At 37.3% G+C, this 23,980-nt stretch overlaps 2 protein-coding genes across 2 annotated transcripts in view; one reads left to right on the forward strand and one right to left on the reverse strand.

Annotated features, from left to right (window-relative positions):
* Positions 1–93, reverse strand: part of akap6 (A kinase (PRKA) anchor protein 6) — a 324,063-nt gene extending 323,970 nt beyond the window's left edge. The window contains 1 exon segment of the mRNA XM_056476530.1: positions 6–93. The gene's annotated coding sequence lies outside the window, so the exon portion shown is untranslated.
* A 4,452-nt stretch (positions 94–4,545) lies between these two features.
* zranb1b (zinc finger, RAN-binding domain containing 1b) overlaps positions 4,546–23,980 on the forward strand; it is a 38,958-nt gene continuing 19,523 nt past the window's right edge. The window contains exons 1-4 of the mRNA XM_056476561.1: positions 4,546–4,995; positions 12,673–13,621; positions 18,618–18,805; positions 21,199–21,352. Of these exons, the coding sequence (XP_056332536.1) occupies positions 12,784–13,621; positions 18,618–18,805; positions 21,199–21,352 (1,180 nt within the window). The 5' untranslated portion in view covers positions 4,546–4,995; positions 12,673–12,783. The remainder of the gene's footprint in view (positions 4,996–12,672; positions 13,622–18,617; positions 18,806–21,198; positions 21,353–23,980) is intronic.

Below are 23,980 nucleotides of genomic sequence, written 5' to 3' on the forward strand. Positions count from 1 at the left end.
CTCACCATAACACTATCTCCTCCATTTGTCCATCCAGTGCGGTGTGTGTGTGTGAGGGAGGTGCCACTGCAGGGCTGCCTGCCTCGAGCAGCCCTCGCCGGACGGATGCTGATGATGTAGCGCCTTTCAGGAGAGCAGCCCAGTTGCCTTGGAAACTGAGGAGTGATGGAGTGGCCGTTCTGCGCTCTGATTGGCTGGAGAGGGGTGGTGCTCTGATGTGGGGCCCCTGGTGGGCGTGGCTACTGATGAGAGAGAGGAAGCGGAGCTGTGAAAGCAGGGAGAGAGAGAGTGGTGTATTTATGAAGGAGCACACACAGATGAATATAAACACACACTCGTGTTTATCATCTACGTTACATTTAGTTTTATTTGATCAGAAGCAGCACATAAGTTATCTGTCCCTCATTTAGTTATGTACTTAGTTTATTTATTTATTTATTTTTATTTCATTTTTTTTCTCCCACTTACGGTGTTTTTGGTGTCTCTAAGTATATCCCTAAACAGTTTTTCCCTTTTTCAATTCAATTCAATTCAATTCAATTCAATTCAATTCAATTCAATTCACCTTTATTTGTATAGCGCTTTTACAATGTAGATGTCAAAGCAGCTTCATATAGATCGAAGTAAACTGAAACAGTGTAGTTCAGTTTGTAGTGTTTAGGTTCAGTTGAGCTCAGTTCAGTGTGGTTTAATAATCACTACTGAGAGTCCAAACACTGAAGAGCAAATCCAACGATGCGCAGCTCTACAGATCCCGAACCATGCAAGCTAGTGGCGACAGCGGCAAGGAAAAAACTTCACCAATTGGCGAAAGTGAAGAATTAAAAAACCTTGAGAGAAACCAGACTCAGTTGGGCACGACCATTTCTCCGTTGGCCAAACGTCTTGTGCAGAGTTGCAGTCTAGGTGCCGGAGGCTGGAGAATGCTGGACCTCAGCGAAGACTCGTCTGTCCCTGGAGTGTCACAGGAATCAGTCTTATGCTCTCCACTCCTCCATGACCACCACAGCAGCTGCTTAGCATACGGCCTGGTCCAGGATTATGGAAACCTTGGGATCGTCTTATTGCTGGTCTTGGATCGAATCAGTGGTGCTGCATAGTCTGATGGCCTCGGGATGAGTATCCCCAGGTGGAAATAAAGAATAAAGAGAATAATTAGCATAGCTGCTGTTCATAGTGTATATAAACGAGATGCAAAAAACTGCGTGGGGCACATTCATGTATCATACCGCTACGTGATGCACTGAGTCTATGCTTTACTAAAAACTGAGTGTATGCTTTACTAAACAGATAGGTCTTTAATCTAGTTTTGAATTGGGAGAGTGTGTCTGAGCCTCAGGACATGAGGAAGGCTATTCCAGAGTTTAGAAGCCATAAATGTGAAGGTTTGACCTCCTTTAGTAGATTTTGCTATTCTAGACACTATCAGAAGCCCTGAGTTTTGAGATCTTAAAGAGCGAGTTGGATTGTAGCAAGACAGAAGGTTGGTTAGATAAACAGGAGCTAGATTATTTAAAGCTTTATAGGTAAGAAGCAATATTTTAAAATCAGTACGAAACTTAATAGGCAGCCAGTGTAAGAAGGCTGCCAGTGTTTTCCTTTTCCATGTCTGAAATAATGTTAATCATAAAAAAGCAGCACATAAGTTGAAGAAGTACTCACAGGAGTACTCCAAGCTACAAAAGAACAGCAATATGTAAACAATACGACAATACCCAGTTAGTTTAATGCAGTACACAAATGCTGTTTATTTATTTATTCATTCATTAATAGATTAATCAGCTTAGTCCCTTTGTTCATCAGGGGTCGCCACAGCAGAATGAACCGCTAACTTATCCAGCATAGGTTTTACGCAGTGGATGCCCTTCCAGCCGCAACCCAGTACTGGGAAACACCCGTACACTCTTGCATTCACACTCATACACAATTTAGCTAATTCAATTTACATATAGCACATATCTTTGGACTGTGGGGGAAACCGGAGCACCCGGAGGTAACTCACACCAACACAGAGAGCAGTTTATTTATTGTTTGTGCTTATTTATTGTTTTATTGATTATTGTCCCGTGACTTTTGGCTATATTTGGGGATTTTATGCAAGTTTGTAATTCTCTGCATTTTTTATTTGTTGTTGTATACCTTAGAGTGCTTTGAGAATAAGAAAAGTGCATCATAAATAAAATGTATTATTATTATTTTTAGAAATGGAAATATAAATAAAATAATAAAAAAACAATCATTCTAAAATAATTATAAAATATATAAAAACAGGGCGACACGCTGGCTCAGTGGTTAGCACTGTCGCTTCACAGCAAGAAGGTCGCTGCTTCGAGTCCCAGCTGTGTCAGTTGGCATTTCTGTGATGAGTTTGCATGTTCTCCCTGCATTGCCGTGGGTTTCCTTTGGGTGCTCCGGCTTCCCACACAAGTCCAAAGACATGCGCTATAGGTGAATTGCAAAAACTGAATTGGCTGTTGTGTTTGGGTGTGAATGAGTGTGTATGAATGTTTCCCAGTACTGGGTTGCAGCTGGAAGGGCATCCGCTGTTTAAAACATATGCTTGATAAGTTGGCGGTTCATTCCGCTGTGGCGACCCCTGATAAATAAAGGGACTAAGCCAAAGGAAAATGAATGAAAATAAATAATTATTAATTAAAATATCAATAAAATGATAAAATACATAAAATCATTGCGCAATATAGGGTTTTTATTATAATTGGGGTTATATAATTAAAATAAAATGGTCAGATTCAATTTTTTCAAGAAAAATAGAACAGAACATTTGTAATATTACATCAAACTTTCAGTGTGTCTGTGTAGTAGTAGTAGCAGTAGTAGAGGTAGTAGAATAGAGAACAAATAAAACTGTATAAGAACAATAAAGAACACTTTTTAGATATGCAACTTGTTCAGAAAAATATCACAATAGTTCTCTGAAAATACTTTTATTCTGGAATTTCAGTGTCAAATACATGTACATTTTTTATTCTTTATAAAAATTAAATATATACACAAATAATGCTCTGGTCTCTCTCAATAGTAAACAAACACCACCAGCTCACATGTGAGTTTGTGCCAATGTGCACATCATTATATGACAGAAAACTTGCTTCAGCCAGTCTGGTTTCATGGCACTCAGTACTGTTTTTGTTGTTGTTGTTGTTGTTGTTGTTGTTGTTGTTGAGGATGTGAATCAAAGGTAAGATTGTAAATAATGTTCTATTTCTTTAATAGACCAGTTGTTTGCTTTATAAGTATTACTATTTTTTTTTAAGTATTATTATTGTTTTTACCACGGGTAATATTTTGATTTGTATTTTTATGACCCTCTAAGTTAGGGGTCACCAATCTCAGTCCTGGAGGGCCGGTGTCCCTGCAGGGTTTAGCTCCAACTTGCCTTAACACACCTGCCTGGGGGTTTCAGGTATACCTGCAAGACTTTGATTAGCTTGTTCAGGTGTGATTGATTAGGGTTAGAACTAAAATCTGCAGTACACCGGCCCTCCAGGAACAAGTTTGGTGACCCCTGCTCTAAGTGCTGGCAGCCATTGACTTGCAATATATCAGGGGTGTCAAACTCAATTCCTGCACTGTGAAAATGTATATGATCAATTAGTCCTGACAACATATGCTTTTAGGTTATTGTAACTTAATAATCGTGTTCTAACTTTATTTTAAGTAACACAAGCTGTTTTAAGTCAGTTTTACCTAATATAAGTTGAATGGACTCATAAGGTTAATTTGATTAAGCTTAAAAATTTAAGGCAACCAGGATTTTTTACAGTGGGGCCGCAGCCTTGCAGAGTTTAGTTCCAGCCCTGCTTCAACACTCCTATCTGTAGGTTTCTTGTAGTTTTTGTCTCATTATTTTATTAAAACCACTGGATGGCGACAAAGTTGCGCTTGCACCTGTAACTCTAACTAAGCATTTTCATTATTCAACCACATTATTCTACTAAACAGATCAATAAGCTACATTTTAATCACCAGACAATAAAACGTAGCTTCATTGACTATGATTATGACTAACCTAACCCACATTAAAAGTGCCTTTTTTTTTACAATAAGAGAATGTAAAAGAGAATGCACAATGTTAAAATGTAAGCATATTTAAAATTACTTTTTATTCTACAGAAAACAGTGTTAATAAAACACACATTAACAACAATGGATGCATCTAATAAATAAATAAACAATTAAATGAAATAACCGTTCAGCTAAACTGTGTCCTTTATTTATTGTTTCAACATAAAAGAGTAGCACGCAGAACAATCTAACGGCCCCGGAGCCATACAGTCAACTCTTTTATTTTTGTTTTCATTGAAAAACTGCCCTTATGTCACTGCAGATGATGCTGCGGTAGATCTTTCTGAAACGATGACATCATCCCCCTGGCCTTGGCAGTGGAGCCGAACACGCGAAACACACTCCATTTTGGCTCCAATCCAGAGCGGAGCAGAACGTTCCGTCTCTGTTTTTCTCAGAGCCAACATGGCGGACAAGTGATCCGCGGTTTCCTGATTGTTATTGCTTTGGAGGAAGTATGCCGTGAAGCCCTTTAACGAAAGAAATGCGCCCTCATTGGTTTCCACGGTGTTTACGGAGAGAGAGCCAATCATATGTGCCCGCTGATCCAGGTGATATCCCTCCTACCAGTATCTCCGGAGTAGGTTTATTTTGGTTTACCCCCCGCTCCTGCGCCGCCGCCATTAGAGCCAGTCATATCGGCAACAGAAATGGGAATTCCGGTGTCTAAAACCCTCTAAAACCCGCTTTGATCGGAAGATCGCGGTGGCGTTTGGGGTTTCAGAGGAAGGAGAGAAATAACATGGGTGTTCGGCCGCAGGATATCTCTACTGTCGCGGTAGATTGTCGGTGCTGAGCTGGATTTGGACCCGATCGGATTGGGTTTCGGTAGGACAGACGTTCGGTTTGCAGAAGGACGAAGTCGGAAACGGCAGTGTTTGCAAACTGAAGTGTGGAGGGCAAAGACAGGTAAGGGCCTTGCCATTTCTGTTTTAAAAAATCACTGTAACAGAATATATGCAACAGGGCAAATTAATACATATTTTCCCCTGGTTTCCTAATGCTAGCGTATAATTAATGTACATATTTTTGTGTTTATTTATTTTTAAGGAAGTGAAAATGTCAGTGTACAGTTTAAGCTCAAGTAGCATGTTTATTTACAGTGCAGATACAAACACTGAAGCTCTTTTACGGTGTTGTTGTAGTTCGGGTAAAATCGACACCTTGGTGTGGAATTCCGAAGCGAGCCGAGAGTGTTTACAATGTAACAGCGCAGAGTTTCTACTGGATGCATTTCAGCTGTGTACATTTGAACTTGATACAATGTAAGCGGCGGAAATGCTTCTCGAATTCCATTATAGCGCCCGTTATAGAGAAACCCCTCTCACCGTTATAAGGGTTGTTGTCGTGTATAAAGAGGTTACGTGTCAAAAGCCACTGAAATGTCAACATGCACAGCATTTTTGCGGTATTAGAGGCGCGTCCACGCTTTTGGGTTGACAGCTTGTTATCCAATTCTGACAGAATTGAGGTAAAGGTCAAATTTGGATTTTTTTCCTTAATGATAAATTCAGATAAGTATTGTTTGCATATTGTTAATATTGAAATCATATTTGCAGTCAATGTCTATCAAAATACAACACTGTTCACAGTCAATTAAATAGTGCTAATACTGTGTTTAAGTCATACTTGCATGCTATTTCAGACTGAATATTCAGAGTAGCATGGTAAACAAGCCTGTCACAAGTTGTCACTGAATGAAATAAATAAAAAAACAACTTTACCTCGATTCTGACATACTCGGACCTTTACTGTCATAAAGCAGGACCGATATTGTGTAACATTATTTTTAAATGCTGTTTTTTTTAAGGGGAGGCTTAAATAGTAGTGATCGTGTCAGATGAACTTTAAAAAACGCTGGGTTATATGGACAAACTACTAAATTTCAACTTCTTAATCCTACTGTTGGGTTTGTTCATATTTCTATTTAACCCAGAGCGCTTTTTGTTGTTGTTGTTTTTTTAAAAAAGCGTCTTGAGTGTTTTATTAAATATTATTTCACGTTACAAATGCTATATTGAACACATAATAAAGTACACACAAACTCACTCGTATTTTTCAAGACATTTCTATACAGCTTAAAGTGACATTTAAAGGCTTAATTAGGTTAACTAGGCAGGTTAGGGTAATTAGACAAGTTATTGTATAATGATGGTTTGTTCTGTAGACTATCTGAAAAAAATAAAACTTAAAGGGGCTAATAATTTTGACCTTAAAATGGTTCATAAAGAATAAATTGTCCTTACTGTATGTGTGTGAATGGGAGTGTATGGGTGTTTCCCAGCTGGAAGGGCATCCACTGCGTATAAAACAGATGCTGGATAAGTTGGCAGTTCATTCTGCTGTGGCAACACCAGATTAATAAAGGGACTAAGTCAAAAAGAAAATGAATAAATATATATATATATACATATATATATGGCAGAACTGTTATCGTTTCCATTTATTTTTTCCAGAATAAACAAAAATGAGTGTTATTCATTCATTCATTTTCCATCAGTTTAGTCTCTGATTTATCAGTTGTTACCACAGCGGAATGATCCGCTAACTATTTCAACATATGTTTTTACGCAGCGGATGCCCTTCCAGTTGCAACCCAGTACTGGAAAACATCCACACTCTCTCTCATACACTACGGCCAATTTAGTTTATTCAATTCACCTATAGGGCATGTGTTTGGACTGTGGAGGAAACTCACGCCAACACTGGGAGAACATGCAAAATCCACAAAGAAATGCCAACTGGCCCAGCCGGGACTCGAACCAGCGACCTTCTTGCTCTGAGGCAATTGTGCTAACCACTGAGCCACCGTGCTGTCCTAAATAAGTGTTAGTCAGACATAAATATAAATCTAGAGAAACTGAGAATTTTCAAGTGGACTTAATTTTTTTCACTAGCTGTGTATTAAATCCATAACTAAATGTGTCCGATGGATATGCTCTTGGTTTGGACTTTCAAACCATACAGAACTGAATTTCAACTCTGAAAACGGGACTGAAGCCGTTTTAATTTACTAAAACTTCCATGTTAAGCTGCTTTGACACAATATACATTGTAAAAGCGCTATGCAAATAAAGATGAATTGAATTGAATATAGAAGTACCAAATGCTGTAATACTTTTATGAGGAAAATCCCTTTTTGGACATGTCCCATGATAATACCATGTTTTCTTTCCCACAAGCTGTGTCAATTCTGTGGTATATGACTCTTTTAGTATGACTACCAGCTTCATAATATCTCTGTACTACGCTACCACCATAGTACATTTCAGTCAGTGAAATCTAGGCCGTCTCTTTTTTTAAACAAATGTTAATAACCAAAATCTAGTCCAATAACCAAATGAGAGTGTAGGAATGTAGGTCAAAGGATGTGACCGTTTGCCCCAGTGAGCTGGATTCATCTCTGTCAAGCCCACCTGTTTGGACTGTCAGGAATAATCCAGAGTCTTAAACAACTTTCCTGACTAAAAGCTTTTGAGAATAAATGTATTGTGATTGTTTTTGTGCAGAAAATAGAAACTATTGAGGTCATTCACATGAATTCAAGACAATATAAAGACAAAAATAAAGAGTTCTGTGTCTGTTACTGTATAAAGAGACATAGAGAAAAGCTTCATTCATTCATTCATTCATTTTCCTTCGGCTTATTTATCAGGGGTTGCCACAGCAGAATGAACCACCAACTTATCCAGCATATGTTTTAAACAGCGGATACCCTTCCAGCTGCAACCAAGTACTGGGAAACACCCATACACTACGGCCAATTTAGTTTGTTCAATTCACCTTTAGCGCATGTGTTTGGACTTCGGGGGAAACCGGAGCACCGGGAGAAAACCAATGCCAAACATGGGGAGAACATGCAAACTCACCACAGAAATGCCAAGTGGTCACCGTGTCACCCAGACAAAAGCTTGCATTATCATAATTTTGTCAAACATTTGCATCACTTTACATTGTTACAGAATTTTAAACAAGTGCATGACAGTCACAAGACAGTAAAAAAAAAAAAGAGGAAACCGTACTAATACCCTTGCAAAAAGTTTATGCATGTGTTACACTGATTGTATCCAATAGTGATGTTAATAACACATTTAGATGTATTCTTAAATACAGTTGAAGTCAGAATTACTATTATTTCCACACATTTCTAAGCATAATAGTTTTCATTTGAAGTGGTGTAAAGAAACTATTTACAGATACTCAAATGACTGTAATTGAGTAGTCTTTCTCAGGAATTGTAATTTACCAAGTAGTTTTACAAATGTGTACTTTAATTTTCACTTCAGTACATTTTTAGTGCAGTATCAGTGCTTTACTCCACTACTTTCCTTCAACCTGCAGTCACCACTTTATTTTTTTATTGTCTATGGGGATTAGAAAAATCAGTGCTGTAATAACTGTCCAATCATATCCAGACAGAAGGTACATCCCATCATAATGAACTACCTCAAGACATGTGCGCTATATAAATGCTGCAAACTGTTTGGAAGCATTAAAAGTGTCCAAGAAGATGTCCAAAATCTTTACACACTGTTTACTGTTTAGATGCATGTCACTGATGACTGATGTTTACTGATGACCGAAACGGTCGTAAACGCCCAGCAGGCACAAGACGTCAACATGTCGTCAGATTGACGTTGTACCCCAACCTCGTGGGGATGTAGCATTTTGTTTGGAAATGAAAATCGCGTTGACATCAGAACCCAACGTCAGGCCAACGTCAATGTTCAACGTCCAACCTAAAATCAACATCTAATAATGTTACAGCTTGATGTTGTGTGGACGTTACCACTATGACGTCTATCAGATGTTGGATTTTGGTTGCCATACCTGACCAATAAATGTCAGTATTTGGCGTCAATATGATGTTGGTTTAAGATGTTGGCTCAACGTCGGATTTTGGTCATTTTCTAACAAAACCTAAAATCAACCAAATATCAACGTCATTTGACGTTATTATTGGACATCAAAATAATGTTATCTTTAGACGCTGGCTAGACATTGTGTGCCCGCTGGGCAATAACTACATGCACTACAGAACTTCACGTTTACACACATGCACAAATCACATGTAAACACATCAGCTTTTAACAGCATAATACTTAATACTTTTGAGTACTTTTAAAAGGGCTACTTTTTACTCCTACTTTGAGTAATATTTACAACAGATACTTTTACATTTTTAAGAAAGTAATGGTACTTTTGCTTAAGTATGATTTTTCAGTACTCATTCCACCACTAATTTCTAATACTTGATTTCTTTTATCTTTGCCATGATCACAGTGCATTATATATTACTAGATATTTTTCAAGATACTAGTATTCAGCCTAAAGTGACATTTAAAGGCTTAACAAGGTTAATTAGCTTAACTAGGCAAGTAATTAGTAATAATATTAACCTCAAAATAGTTAAAAAAAACATTTAAACAGCTTTTTTTCTAGCCGAAATAAAAGAAAAAAGCCTTTCTCCTGAAGAAAAAATATTATAGGAAATACTGTGAAAAATTTGTTGCTCTGTTAAACATCATTTGTTTCAATAAATAAATTCACAGGAGGGCGAACAATTCTGACTCTAATTGTATTCATTCAAAAACTATTTATTAAAGTGTAAACAAAAATACTACCGCGTGGTCCAAATTTAAACTCTTTCAGTGAAAAGGGATTTTGATCAATTTTCAACAAAGATGGGCTAAAAATAAAACTATCCTTCACTTTTTCTAGGTCACTAATCAAATGTAAGCAAATTTGTGACATGGACCATGTAACTCCTTTGTACAAAAGGTCCATTGAAGCACAAGATGCGCTTGGAATATTATCAACTGTAGCTGCAAAACATGAATAATCAGGTTTTGCATACACTTTAAAACAAAAGGGGGTATTCCAATATACACTAAAGTTAGAGGTCAGTACCTTTTCATCTGAGAATTTCTTTTTTTGGGGGGGTGGGGGTGGTAAATGGTTAGGCTTGTCACAATAATCAATATATCGTCTAATTGCACAACACATAGATGTGACCTCAATCATTTCTGGTGATGCATTATCTCTGTTTCTTTTTACCTTGCACTTTGTTAACATTTATTATTATTTTTTAGGATATGCATTTTCATTTTGATCCCAGTACCTATTAAATTGATTATACTTAAGAATAAAATGTTATGTGTACTTTGGTAGTAAGAGTGTACCATTGCATTGTGATGATATTAAATAGTCATTCTGCCATTATATAATGAGTGGCAAAAAAATAGTTTATTGCAATATATTTTGGTGCAATATATTGTACAACAACAAAAACGGTATCATGACAGGGCTATAAATCGTTAAAAATATTTAATTGATTATCTGTGATTTATTATTATTTTTTTCCTCCCTTCCATTTGACCAAATGCAAAGCTAATGTCTTGTACTTGTACCATTCCTGACTTTTACACTTAATAATCCTTTTACACTTCGCATGCCTATGTACTTGGAAATATGTTCAAGAATCATGTATACACAGGAGCGTAGCAGACATTTTAAAAGTGGGGGGACGGCTGTATGAGATCATACGTTCATATAATTATTAATCACCTGTTTCTAAATGGTCTGTATCTAAAAGTGAGGGGGACAGATCCCCCCCCCGTCCCCCCGGTTGCTACGCCCCTGTGTATACACAATCTAGATGAGTATAGGTATTATTATCTGATTTTTGGAAGCTGTTCACTTTCTGTATTTGTTAATGGTAAGGTTAAAAGCAAATCAAAAAAAGGTTTTGGTGAGACTAATTATTTTTGTTTAGATATTTACTTACAGAAGCCTTTAATTCGCAAAAAGACTGCATTAATTGTTCAAAAATACAGTAAAAAACAATGACAATATCTGAATAAAACTGCAGGTTAACTATGTTTATATATAATAACGTATATTTGATTGTAACTTAAACTGATTGTAATGCAATGATGTGTGCCTTTTGTAAAGCTGCTTTGAAACAATAATTATTGTAAAAACCACTATACAAAGAAACTTGAATTGAATTATGCTGTAAATGTGATTTAATCCCATGATATTGAAGCAGAATTTTCAGCAGTCATTACTTCAGCCTTTAGTGTCAAGACATGAATCTTATAATTATTATTCGCAGTGTTGAAAAAAGCTTGTTAAAGTAAAATTCACTCAATTTTTTTATTAGAATTTGTTTCACAAAAAAAGTGTTCACTCTCTCTTTGAGCAATTTAATGCATCCCTAATAAGTAAACACTTTAATTTCAACTGAATGAAGCTTTATAAACCCTTCTGACCCCAAACATTTTAAATGATTTAAAACCTTTCATCAAAGTAGACCTAAAATGATTGAATAACACCTATTCTTGCCAATTTTGAGCAAGTTTTTTTGATTACGTCAAATGTTGACTACTGTATATTGCTGTTATTACTGCTAATAAACTAACTTAGCCCACTGTAAATCCACAAGGCATAGCTCACCCAAAAATGAACATTTACTCACTATGGGCCCTTTTCACAAGACACGTTTAACAGTCATCAGTATCTCAAATCCTTTAACGTTTTTAATATTCAGAAGTGTTTTATATTATATCATCTCTGCATCAAATTACCATCAAATCACCGCTTGTGTGGGGGTTTCTAATGCAGCATTTATGGGCCAGGACAGTACATTTGACATTGTTCTCTCTTCAGGCTGCGGTTATCAGCCTCACACAATTTTTTTTTCTTTTTTCTGAAAGTCTCGATAACACCATCATAGAGTTTTTCTTTTATTATTTCAGCAAATAGGATTGTAAAACAATTATTTGCTGTACTCTCCCATTAACTGCACTAAAAGTTTAACCAACAATGACGACTTCCACTAATGAGAAACCCGGAAATGTGAAAAGGGTCCATTTCCTCTCCCTCAAGTGGTTCCAAACATGTATACGTTTCTTTATTCTGATAAACATAGTAGAAGATATTTTGATGAAAGCTATAAAGCTGTAACCATTGACTTCCATACAAAACAAATACTATGAAAGTCAATAGTTAGAAGTGTCCAGCTTTCTTCAAAATATTGTGTTTAACAGAAGAAAGACAAAAGAAGCTTAAGTAAATGATGACAGAATTTGAATGTTTGGGTGAACTATTTGAATGTTTGAATGTTTGGGTGAACTTTCGCTAAAAGTTTTACTGTGTATTGGATCAATTGCGTAGCTTTACATAAATAAAGGGAAATTAACACCCATTTAAAATGATTTAAGACAGTATTTCATGCTCCGCTTTCCCCCACAGTCCAAAGACATGCGGTATAGGTAAACTAAATTGGCTGTAGTGTATGAGTGTGTATGTGTGTGTGTGTGTGAGTGAATGCAAGATTATATGGGGTTTCCCAGTACTGGATTATGGCTGGAAGTTCATCTGCTGTTGTTAAACATATGCTGGAATAGTTGGCGGTTCATTCCGCTGTGGCAGCCCCTGATAAATAAGGAACTAAGCCGAAGGAAAATGATTAATGAAGACAGTATTTCGGAGAATTTAAGAGGTTTCAAGGCCTTAATTTAAGACTATTTAAGACCCCGCCGACACCACTAGAACTAAACTTTGTCTTTCATTACTTTATAGGAGAAACTGGAGGCGCTGTGACTGCAAGCGGGCGAACGCAGGTGAAGAACGGAGGACCGGCGGGCGGGAGGGTGGGGGGGCGATCAGCTGTGGTGACTGGCCTGAGCGAGGATGACAGATCTGGGCTTGAAGTGGAGCTGCGAGTACTGCACCTACGAGAACTGGCCGTCTGCCATCAAATGCACCATGTGTCGGGCACAAAGGCACAACGCACCCATCATCACAGAGGAACCCTTCAAGAGCAGCTCCAGTCTGGACCCGTCGCTCTGCACCACACAGGGAGGCTCCACCCTGCTCATCTGCCCAGACTCCAGCGCTCGCCCTCGGGTAAGAATCGCCGATGAGCTGCCTGAAACCAGCAGCAAGTGGTCCTGCCACATGTGCACATACCTAAACTGGCCACGTGCTATCCGCTGCACACAGTGTCTAAGTCAAAGGCAGCAGGGATCCCAACAACACAGTCCACTCAGCCCATCAGAAACCCCTCAAACATCAGGATCCAGACCCTCCCCGGTGACCTCTGACCCATGTGAGGAATATAATGATCGGAATCGGCTCAACATACATGCACAACGTTGGCCGTGCTCTGCGTGCACCTACGAGAACTGGCCAAAGAGTCTCAGGTGTGTGGTGTGTGACCATCCTAAACCCAGCGGCTCACCTGAGACGCCCCAGCAGGATTCAGAGGCGGAAAGTGCAACATCGCCCTCGATAGTGAACGAGCAGGAGCGGGAGAATGTAAGGACAACGGGGGGCGGTGGTGGGTGGAGCAGGGGAAGGCTGAGAAAACTGTCTCCGCCCATGTGTAAAGGGCAGGCGGAGGTGAAGATTGAGCTGGCATCGGGAGCGGTGGGCAGCGATAATGAGCAGGAGGCGGACTTTAAAAAGCTTAAACAGATCCGGAATAGGATGAGGAGAAGCGACTGGCTCTTCCTGAACGCCTGTGCTGGTGAGAAATCCACTCCATTAAGGCATGTTTTTAAAATTTGTTTGCATTAGATTGAGTGTCTGCACTCATGCAGGACATCTTTTGTTTGCTAACTTGACTTTATCATTTTGATTTCATTTTAACAAGCTGGTGGTTTGGTTCAGATGCCTTTCTCTTTATTTTAAACAGCATATCTGTTGTTATCATTTTAAATTATTGTTAGAGTGTCTTACTCTAAACCAGAGGTTCTCAAACTGGGTCCAGGAGGTCCGGTGTCCTGCAGATTTTAGCTCCAACTCACCTCGAAACTCCTGTAATGATGTTTCTAGAAAGCCGGGTAAGAGCTTGATTAATGTAGACTAACCATGTTCCGTACACTTTCTGCTATTCCACACACTTAAACGAACTCTCCTCCATCATTGAAAGCCAGATAAGCATGTTTGTGTGATCATTTTCTTTGAGAATACCTACTGCACAATCCAAATCTTGATTGATGTCTTTTGGACCAGTGGTTTTTGAGAAAAAATGGGAAAAGTACCAACTTTGCATGTGTACAGAGGATAATAGGTATTAACGGTGTTCCGTACACGGTTAAAATATTGTTCTATACAGGTCACATAACTTCAGTTCATCGGCAAAAAAAGTCATTATTAAAAACGTATGTCAGAATTATAGGTGGGCATAGATTAATTTGTTTAATCTAGATTAATCTCACTGTAATTTTGAAATTAATCTAGATTAAAATGGCTCATTTGAATTCTGCCGAAGGCATTCGGAATGTGTGCTGCCCAAATAATGACTAAATATAAGTCTTTGAGAATGGGTTTCTCAAGCCAGGTGGCGCATTAGACCAGGGGCTTATCTCTTGTTTCCACACAAGCGGCTGTCAGTAAAGGACCCCACACACACACACACACAGAGCGCGAAATCCGGAAGTTTTTTTCTTCTCCATTTGGCGTGCGTTATTAAATTCCATATCACTCTCACCAGTCCTTACTCCTTATTTGCATCAAATATCCCAGTTTGTTACAGGGGCATGAATGAAATGTTCATGAGTTAAAGTGAAACTGCGTAGTCAGTAGTGTCTTCGAAGTGAAAGATCTAGAAGGGCATCCTGCTGATTGGATTCAGAGGGGCACTTTTTTGTCAGACGGCTCACCGGTCAGGTATACATCCACGCTAAAATATTAAGGTGAAAGTCATCATAGCTTGCCTAGAATAGACCCAGGTCCCAACCTAACTTTGAGAATAGATTAACGGCAATATTTTTTTTTATCGCGCAATAAGAGTCTCGCGGTAACCCAGATAACGGCCCACCACTAGTCAGAATATACTATTATTGTGTTTAACTTGAAGTTAATGTTACATTTATATTAAAACACTAAATTCATGCAAGTTAACGCTAACTTAACTGACCTTTTATGAATATAAACATCATCAATGCACAAAGATGATGGGCAAATAGCGTTTGCAGCCCGTCTCTCAGGCTCTCTCTGGCGGAGAGTTGCACCATGTGATCATCACCCACAACTGACGTTTAAATATCCCCATTACAAAGCATTTATTCAACAAAAAGTTATTTATTTAACAATTTGTGATAACATTATATTTATTTTCAAAACAGTGTAATACTGTGCTATTCATAAATTACATTCAAACGCATATTTTTCTTGCTCTCCCCTCCCAAGTGACACTCGCACCGTAAGATTGCCCACTGTTCATTTTCAAGCACATTAGGTGGACGTAGCAAACGTACAAATTTTTTAGGAAACATTTGGTAGGAGAGTCTCTGTTGTGTTCAGGGATGAAAGAGTGAGACACAAAGGTTACACAGATATATAGCTTCTCTACGACCCGCAAGTATTTATTCAGAGATTGTTGTTAAAAGATAATCTGTACAGAACATCGTTGTGTATGGAATATGGTTAGTCTATGTTAGCTAGCCCAGGTGTGTCTGACTGGGGTTGAAGCTAAAATCTGCAGGACACCAGGGTAGGTTTGCACCAGCTGATCGTAGGTTCTTTCTTAAACTGGAACGTGAAGTCCACACTAGGGGCTTAGTAACTACTAGCTAGTTTGTAACTAAATTTGTTCTCACTTCGATTACACCACATACTACTAAGGCAAACTAGTTAGTAGGTCGTAAGCTCTTGGTAAAGTCATGCATAGTCGCATTGAATGAGGTAATAGCCAATAAAAAGCATTTAAATCGTTACACTGCTTTCAAATCCTGCAACTAATGCATCTATATATAACTGTCCTATAAAAATGAAATTATAAATAGCATTTTATAGCACATTAAATTAGTCAGTCAGCTAATAACAGACGATGCACACATCTGCATCGCGAGCCGTGAATACACGCGAAATTATATGCACACAAAGTTATCAAAACATTAAACCTAATTTTTTATTATATCCTACTCATTAAAGAGAAAAGAGCAGGGAGAAAAAAACTTTTAAATGAACAAGTCATGAACAAGTTGTCGTTTTAATTGATGAATACAATTAACATAAAACACTGCTTGAAAGAAAATTAAACTTCAAAAAACGAAAAAAAAGCAAGATTTGGGAGGAAATTAAGGCTGTGAGTAGAGAAAGACCAGTCTTCAATAAGATCACGAGCTCCTCAATGTAAACTAATCTCGCCGTCATCTCTTGTCTACCGTTATACATGGTGGGAGGCTGCCGTAAATATTTGGTTGGATTTAAACTAAGTTCAGTGGTGCAACACAAAAATAGTTGTACACTCAGTGTCCCTTTAAGTCGCAACTAGGCTACATTTTAACTTGCACACTGCTTGGGCAACCGGCCCCAGACCTCCAGGACCAAGATTGAGAACCCCTGCTCTATAATATACCATTGAAAAGTCTGGGGTCCAGTGCAATTTTTTTTTCCTCTGTTGATCAGAGGCTGAATTCATATAATAATAATAATAATAATAATAATAATAATAATAATAATAATAATAATAATAAAGAAATTTTATGAAACGATACTACATTTTACTACAAGTATTTTCCATTTTCATATATTTTTAATGTAATTTATTCCTGTAGTTGCAAAGCTATACACTTTAGTGATTATTCCAGATTTCAGTTTCACAAGATTTCTCTGAAGTTATTCAGATATGCTGATTTGGTGCTCAAAAATAAGAATTATTAAATATAAAAATCTAAATGCTGCTTAGTATTTATTTTGTGTAAACCATAATACATTTCAAACAGCATTTATTTGAAACATACTTTTATGTAACGACGTAAACGCCTTTAATGGCACTCTTGAGCAGTTTAATTAGTTTTTTTTAGTTTATATAGCACATTTATACACAGTAGTAATTCAAAGTGCTTTACATAAACAAGAATAAAATAATTAAAAGAACTAAAAATGATTAAAAACAGATTCAAATGTGTTAAACAGGTTTTAAAGAAATTAAAAAGAAAAGAAAAGAAAGAGTGGGACGTAGCACAGTGCTCATTCAGTAAAGGCACAGCTAAACAGATGTGTTTTCAGTCTTGATTTGAATGTGCCTAATGTTGGAGCACATCTGATCATTTCTGGAAGCTGATTCCAGCAGCGGAGGGTGCAGTAGCTGAAGGTGGATTCACCCTGCTTTGACTGAACTCTTGCAATTTCTAATTTACTTGATCCTAAAGATCTGTGATCTTTAGTGATCTGTTAGTACATGGTTTGTTTTCAGCAAGCATATCTGTAGTGTATTGAGATCCTAGGCCATTTAGTGATTTATAGACAAGTAGAGATACATTTTTAAATCTATTCTGAATGTAACTGGGAGCCAGTGCAAAGACATGAGAACAGGTATCACACGTGCTCTGATGTTCTGGTCTTGAATGAAAGTATTAATTTATTTTTTAAAAATCCATTCTGACCCAGACTTTTCAATGATGCTGTACATAAGCCTAATTTTTTGCTAATCAATAAGGATGCTCCGATCGATCAGCAAGAGATCTGTATCGGCCGATAATCACATTGAATCACGTTGATCTGCCTGATCTCATGAACCAATCGCAAGTGTTTGTTTGCGAGTTTATAACCCGGGTTATACATCCACATCGCTACAACACGTGAGTAATGTTTTCAAATCCCATTGTCGGTAATTTCTTACCATTTTTTAAAATGTAAAGCTGCTTCTGACCATTACATGTATGCAAAATCCTTAATTTATTCTCTTAAGAGGCAAGATCAAGTAAGACGAGATCTCATACATGAAGAAAAAATGTGCTTATGCAATGGCTTAGTTATATAAAGCTTGAAGTATCAGAATCGATACTCTGTATCACCTGATCACAATGACAAGGAATCGGTACTCAGTATGGGCTGAAAAATCCTGATCTTAGCATCCCTAATAATCACACATTTCTAGAAAATCTATTGCCTTGACATTTACAATAAGATCTGATTTATTAACGTGAACTAAAACTGAGCAATATTTTTTATTTGTATTAACTTTTACTTATTTTAATTCCCCAGAAGTATTGTCTATTGTTAGTTAACTAATCTACTTTAAAAGTGTGAAAAAATCAAGACTAAAGTGTTATAGTGTATTGTTCTAGAGATTATAAAGTGTTGCTTAAGTGTTTGGGATTCATCTACAGCCTCTTTTTGTCTTTGGCTTACACGTTGCATTACTTTGATTGGCATGTTTTACTGTGATGTGAAGTGGAAAGTCGTGGCTGGGTCTTTTGATATGAGCTGGCATCAAACCTTTATTTTCATCACAAAGCCGGTGGGAGACGCTTTGTGTGTGTGTGTATGGTTTGATGCAAACTGACAGATATTCTCTCTCTAGGCTCTGCTACTGTAGGGAACACTTCTGTTCGCTTCCTGTATCAGAGTATGAATTCATTGAACTCGATCACAGCATCATTGTCTTTTGGGAAATTCCAATAGCTCCAACAGATCAGTGGGAAACTGCATCTAAATACTCATACAGCAACATCAGAAGCTTATGAAAAAGGGAAATGCACTCACTCATATGTAACGCCCACTTTTTTCAGGTGTGGTTGAGGGGGATCTGGCCGCCGTGGAGGCGTATAAATCATCCGGTGGTGATATTGCACGTCAGCTCACCGCAGACGAGGTGCGGATTCTTAATCGCCCGTCTGCGTTCGATGCTGGTTTCACGCTGGTGCATCTGGCCATCCGCTTCCAAAGACAGGACATGCTGGCGGTGCTGCTCACAGAGGTCAGTTTCACCTGCTAACATGAGATCAGAAGAGAAAATGTTGCATGATATGTGACCCTGCACCACAAAACCAGTCTTATGTTGCACGGGTATATTTATTGTAAACAAAATGCACATTAAATTTAATGTAAAATTTCAATATGAAATCACTTTATTTCTTTACATTTTGTTTTGTTCAATTAACTTAAAATAGTAAAAACCATTAAGTTAACTTAATTAGCATTGGGATGACATTATGGGATTGTGTGGAACCAAGTATTTATACCTTATGTACAGTGTTATTTTACATATGATTGTTGAATTTATGTACCACGATACTGTTAGATTCCACAGAAAGTCCTAAAACACTGTTTATTTCATTTATATCTTGATTTAGTTGTATTTATCTATTCTTAAAGTTTGTTTATTATATTTTATGACAGTGTCAGGTTTTTTTTTCAATATTGTGCAGCTCTGTTCTGAAGAATGTTGGGAAAAAACAGCCATTGACATCCATAGTAGGAACAAAAACTACTATGGATGTCAATGGCTGTTTTTTTTTTCAACATTCTTTACAATATGTTCCTTTGTGTTCAACAGAAGAAAGAAACTCAAACAGGTTTGGAATAACTGGAGAATGAGTAAATTATGACAGAAATTTCAATTTTCAAGTGATAAACTATGAGTATATTAACATGGACACCAATACTCAGATTTTATCACGATTAAGACAATACGCAAACGTATTTTAATGGAATGTGTATTTTTAAATGACATTTGAGAACATTTTTAATTCAGGAAGTATTTTAAAAGAAATGGTTAAAAAGGTGTCTTCTGGAGGAGTTTTAGAATATTTATCAATCAAACTAAAAGATGTGCATGACTATTTTTAGCGAGTGATGTTGTTATTTGTAAAATGAATGTTTAGTAAGAAAGCAATAGCATGTTATGTATTGTATATTTAGTATAGGTTTTTTGAGGAATATAGCCAATGCTACTAATATGGTATTAAAACATAAATAAATAAACAATACTCTGATTAAGAGTCTACCATGTAAACAGGGTTTTTTTTTTTTTTTTTTTTTTGATTACCTTAATCCAACTAAAGTCATAATCGAGCTAAACATAAATCGAATTATGGGTGTACTTAGGGTACACACTATGCTATCCGAACGGTGCCCAGGCGTGTTTGACCCCCATTTCTTAGTTTGTTTGACAAGTGTGAGTTCTCTGAATCGGGCCCAGGTGCTATTCAGTTGGCCAGGCCCTGGCCCGGTTGAAAGAGGTGTGCCAGAGCGTGGTCCCTTAAAAGTGAATGCGGTCCTTTAGAAGTATCATTACATTTCTGTTTGCATGCACAGTGTGAGAAATGAACTGCAGTTGAACTTGTCACAAAATTAATAACTAAATGCCCTAAATCACATATGGTGCCATGACGAACTGTTGTTGCATAAAATGCCGGAGGAAACTTGCATTGAATAGTGATGTAATGATGTTAATCAAACTATGTACTATAACATGTTAAACGGAAACATGAATGGAACATTCAAAAAGCAACTCGTGTAAACATCTGTGCTGTTGGGCATGTTTTCATCCCTCTCTGGGTGATTTTGAGTCTTAGTTTGGTCACAACTTTCAAAACGTTTCAGCAAATGGGATGATTTTTGTAACAAGTCTCATTTTGACACATATTTTGGGAAAATGCTTTGGAATTTTTTTTAAAAAACCTCAACAGTACACTCTGGGCAAATTGACAACCCTTTCATTATATTCATGGCTGTTTTCCCCCATTGACTTCCATTATAATCAGATTTTTTGATTGCAAAGCCTTGACATCAAATAATCATGCATTCTTGATTGTTGCTGGTTTCCCCTGTAAGTGTATTTATGCACACACACACTATAATTTGCCGTTTTACTCCATAGAAATCCATATAAAAGCCAGAAACATTTTTTGCACAGGCCTATCTAAAGGGTTAATGCTGCCAACTGATTATTAACAGTAAAAACTACAAATCGCACCTCCTCTCAAAAGGGAAAACCAACAGTCAAGAATGCATTATTGTTTGGTGCCATGGCTTGCAATCAAAAAATGTTGTATAATGGCAGTCAATGGGGCACAAACAACTCCCAACATAACAAAAGGGTAGTAAATGTGAACAATACACAAGGGTTAATAATAATTTTGTGTTATTAAGATTAAGGCAAATAATTAGATTACTGATGTCCATGTATACGTAGTCAGTAAGTCCACAAATGATGTGTTCTGAACTGTGGTGCCTGGTCAACTTTATAATCCTGAATTGATTTGACACTATGTGCTGAAATGATGATATATTGTGCAGCTCTATAAGAGAATAAGTCTCACAGTGTGATTTTGGGAAAATGATTATGTATTTGTAAATGTATTTCAGGTGTCTCAGCAGACGGCAAAGTGTATACCGGCTCTGGTGTGTCCTGAGTTAACAGAACAGATCCGCAGAGAGGTGGCGGCAGCACTACACAGACGTAAAGGCGAATTCCCCTGTTACTTCTTCACAGACCTCGTCACCTTCACATTACCAGCAGGTGATCACTCACAATTTCTAAACATGAAAAAAAAAATTCCCTTCTGCCCCAGGATCTCACACATTCAGACCGCATGAATCACCAGTTTAGGAGTGGGCTGATTGGTGGTCGTTTTCGTGGTCTTGAAATCAAGTTTTTAGATGTAGGTATCAGTATTGTTAGTTTTTTGGATGTCTATAAGCTAGTGTGCTCCAAAACAGTGACAAAATTCACATTTAGAAGATATAAACATGTAAAGCTTGTAGTTTGTCACTTCCGCCTATATGGAGCTAGGGCTGCACGATAACAGAAAAATTATAAATCACAATTATTTTGCTCAAAATGTTAATCACGATTAATAATGATGATTATTTCCTGTGTGTGTGATTATATATATATATATATATATATATATATATATATATATATATATATATATATATATATATATATATATATATTCTTATTAAACTTCACAGCCACAAAAATAAAAAAACACAACTGTAATAAAACTGGGCGGGGATTAGATACTAAGAATCTGATACTTGTTATATAATTAAAAATTTGATTCCTCTTGTCCAATTTCTGCAAGCACTTTTTTTTTTTTCACTCGCCAATCTGCGAGGAACTTCACCGCTGGACAGCACCTTCAATAATAATCTAAACATTTGTTTAGAGATGGACCGCAAGATATGGACTCAAAAGAGTGGCTACATGTGGTAAAGAATGATGGCAAATCTAATTATTGTACAATTATTAATTTTGTGTAATTATTAATAAGTAATTATTGTAATACTTACATTTACATTTAGTCATTTAGCAGACGCTTTTATCCAAAGCGACTTACAAATGAGGACAAGGAAGCAATTTACACAACTATAAGAGCAGCAGTGAACAAGTGCTATAGACTAGTTTCAGGTGTGTAAAGTCTAAGAAGCAAAGCATTAGTCCTTTTTTTTTTTTTTTTTTTGAGAGAGAGAGAGAGAGTACAGTTAGTGGTATAGCCAGAGAGGCAGTTACAGATTAGGAAGGAAAGTGGAGACTAAACAGTTGAGTTTTTAGTCGTTTCTTGAAGACAGCAAGTGACTCCGCTGTTCTGATGTAGTTAGGGAGTTCATTCCACCAACTGGGCAGATTGAATGTGAGAGTTCGGGAAAGTGATTTCTTCCCTCTTGGGCATGGAACCACGAGGCGACGTTCATTCACAGAACGCAAGTTTCTGGAGGGCACATAAATCTGCAGAAGTGAGAGCAGATACGAAGGAGCAAAGCTAGAGGTCGCTTTGTAAGCAAACATCAGAGCTTTGAATTTGATGCGAGCAGCAACTGGCAGCCAGTGCAAACGGGTGAGTAGCGGAGTGACATGTGCTCTTTTGGGTTCATCAAAGACCACTCGTGCTGCTGCGTTCTGAAGCAGCTGAAGAGGTTTGATAGAATTAGCTGGAAGCCCGGCTAGTAGAGAGTTGCAATAGTCCAGTTTGGAGAGAACAAGAGCTTGAACAATAAGTTGAGCTGCATGTTCAGATATGAAGGGTCGGACCTTTCTGATGTTATAGAGTGCGAATCTGCAAGATCGAGCAGTTCTAGAAATGTGGTCAGAGAAGTTCAGTTGGTCATCAATCGTTACTCCAAGGCTTTTTACCATTTTGGATGCAGTAATGGTTGCCCCATCCATCTGGATTGAAAAGTTATGGTGTAGAGTCGGGTTGGCAGAAACTTCAAGCATTTCTGTTTTCGCGAGGTTAAGTTGAAGTAATAAACTAATAAGTTATAAAGCAGAGTGTCGCGACCAACATGACAAAGCATCTGCGGTTGGTTCACATACTTCACGAATATCGAATTAAAAGAGTGGCGTGTTAGGTTCATTGTGCATCCCGCGGGTGCAACCAACTAGAGTTGTGCATTTTAGTTTAGCTTTTTGAGCGTGATGAGCAGCTCTGTGTTAGTTTTATTTAAACACCTTGAGGTGGAACTAGACAGTGCATTCTCGCCGCCTCCTCATTCACAAACAGCAGGACGCGCTGCTGAAGCACGCAGGAGGGACGGCTTTACAGTCAGTCATTCATAATCTTAGCTGTTGTATTGGAGTCGAAAGAATATATTAAAGTAGAATGTTCTTTTAACATTCCCGATATGGTTAATCTTTTCCTTCCTAATTTTCTCTTCTGCTAATTATTTTTTAAATCTGCTTGATTCTTTTAAAACTGAAAGCAGTGCCCGTCAATTGATGTTTTTCCAAAAGATACACCTTTGTGAATATTTTATTTTATGTGTATAGTGTTTAATGTGGTTTTTAAAAATTAATTTAATAAATAAGCTTTTTATTCTATTCAAAGCAGCACTCAGATGTGAATTTATCCTCGTGGCATGTGAGCGATGCATGTGTTGGATAATTGCTTTTTTTTTATCAAAAGACAGGTAATTTAATTACTTTCGATGTGCTAAAATATTTGTTAAACGAATGTTATTTTTAAAAACCATATATGCATATTAATATACTAATTAAGTGCATGGTCTAATCGGAAATAAAGGAAATTACTTATCTATTTCATTATTTAATGTATAAAATAGGCTAGTCTTTTTATATATTGAGTTAATTGATCTGAAACTTTTAATTACATTTTACATTTACAATTACATTTAAGTTGCA

The sequence above is a fragment of the Danio aesculapii genome, chromosome 17 (assembly GCF_903798145.1).
Source record: "Danio aesculapii chromosome 17, fDanAes4.1, whole genome shotgun sequence".
Lineage (NCBI taxonomy): Eukaryota > Metazoa > Chordata > Actinopteri > Cypriniformes > Danionidae > Danio > Danio aesculapii.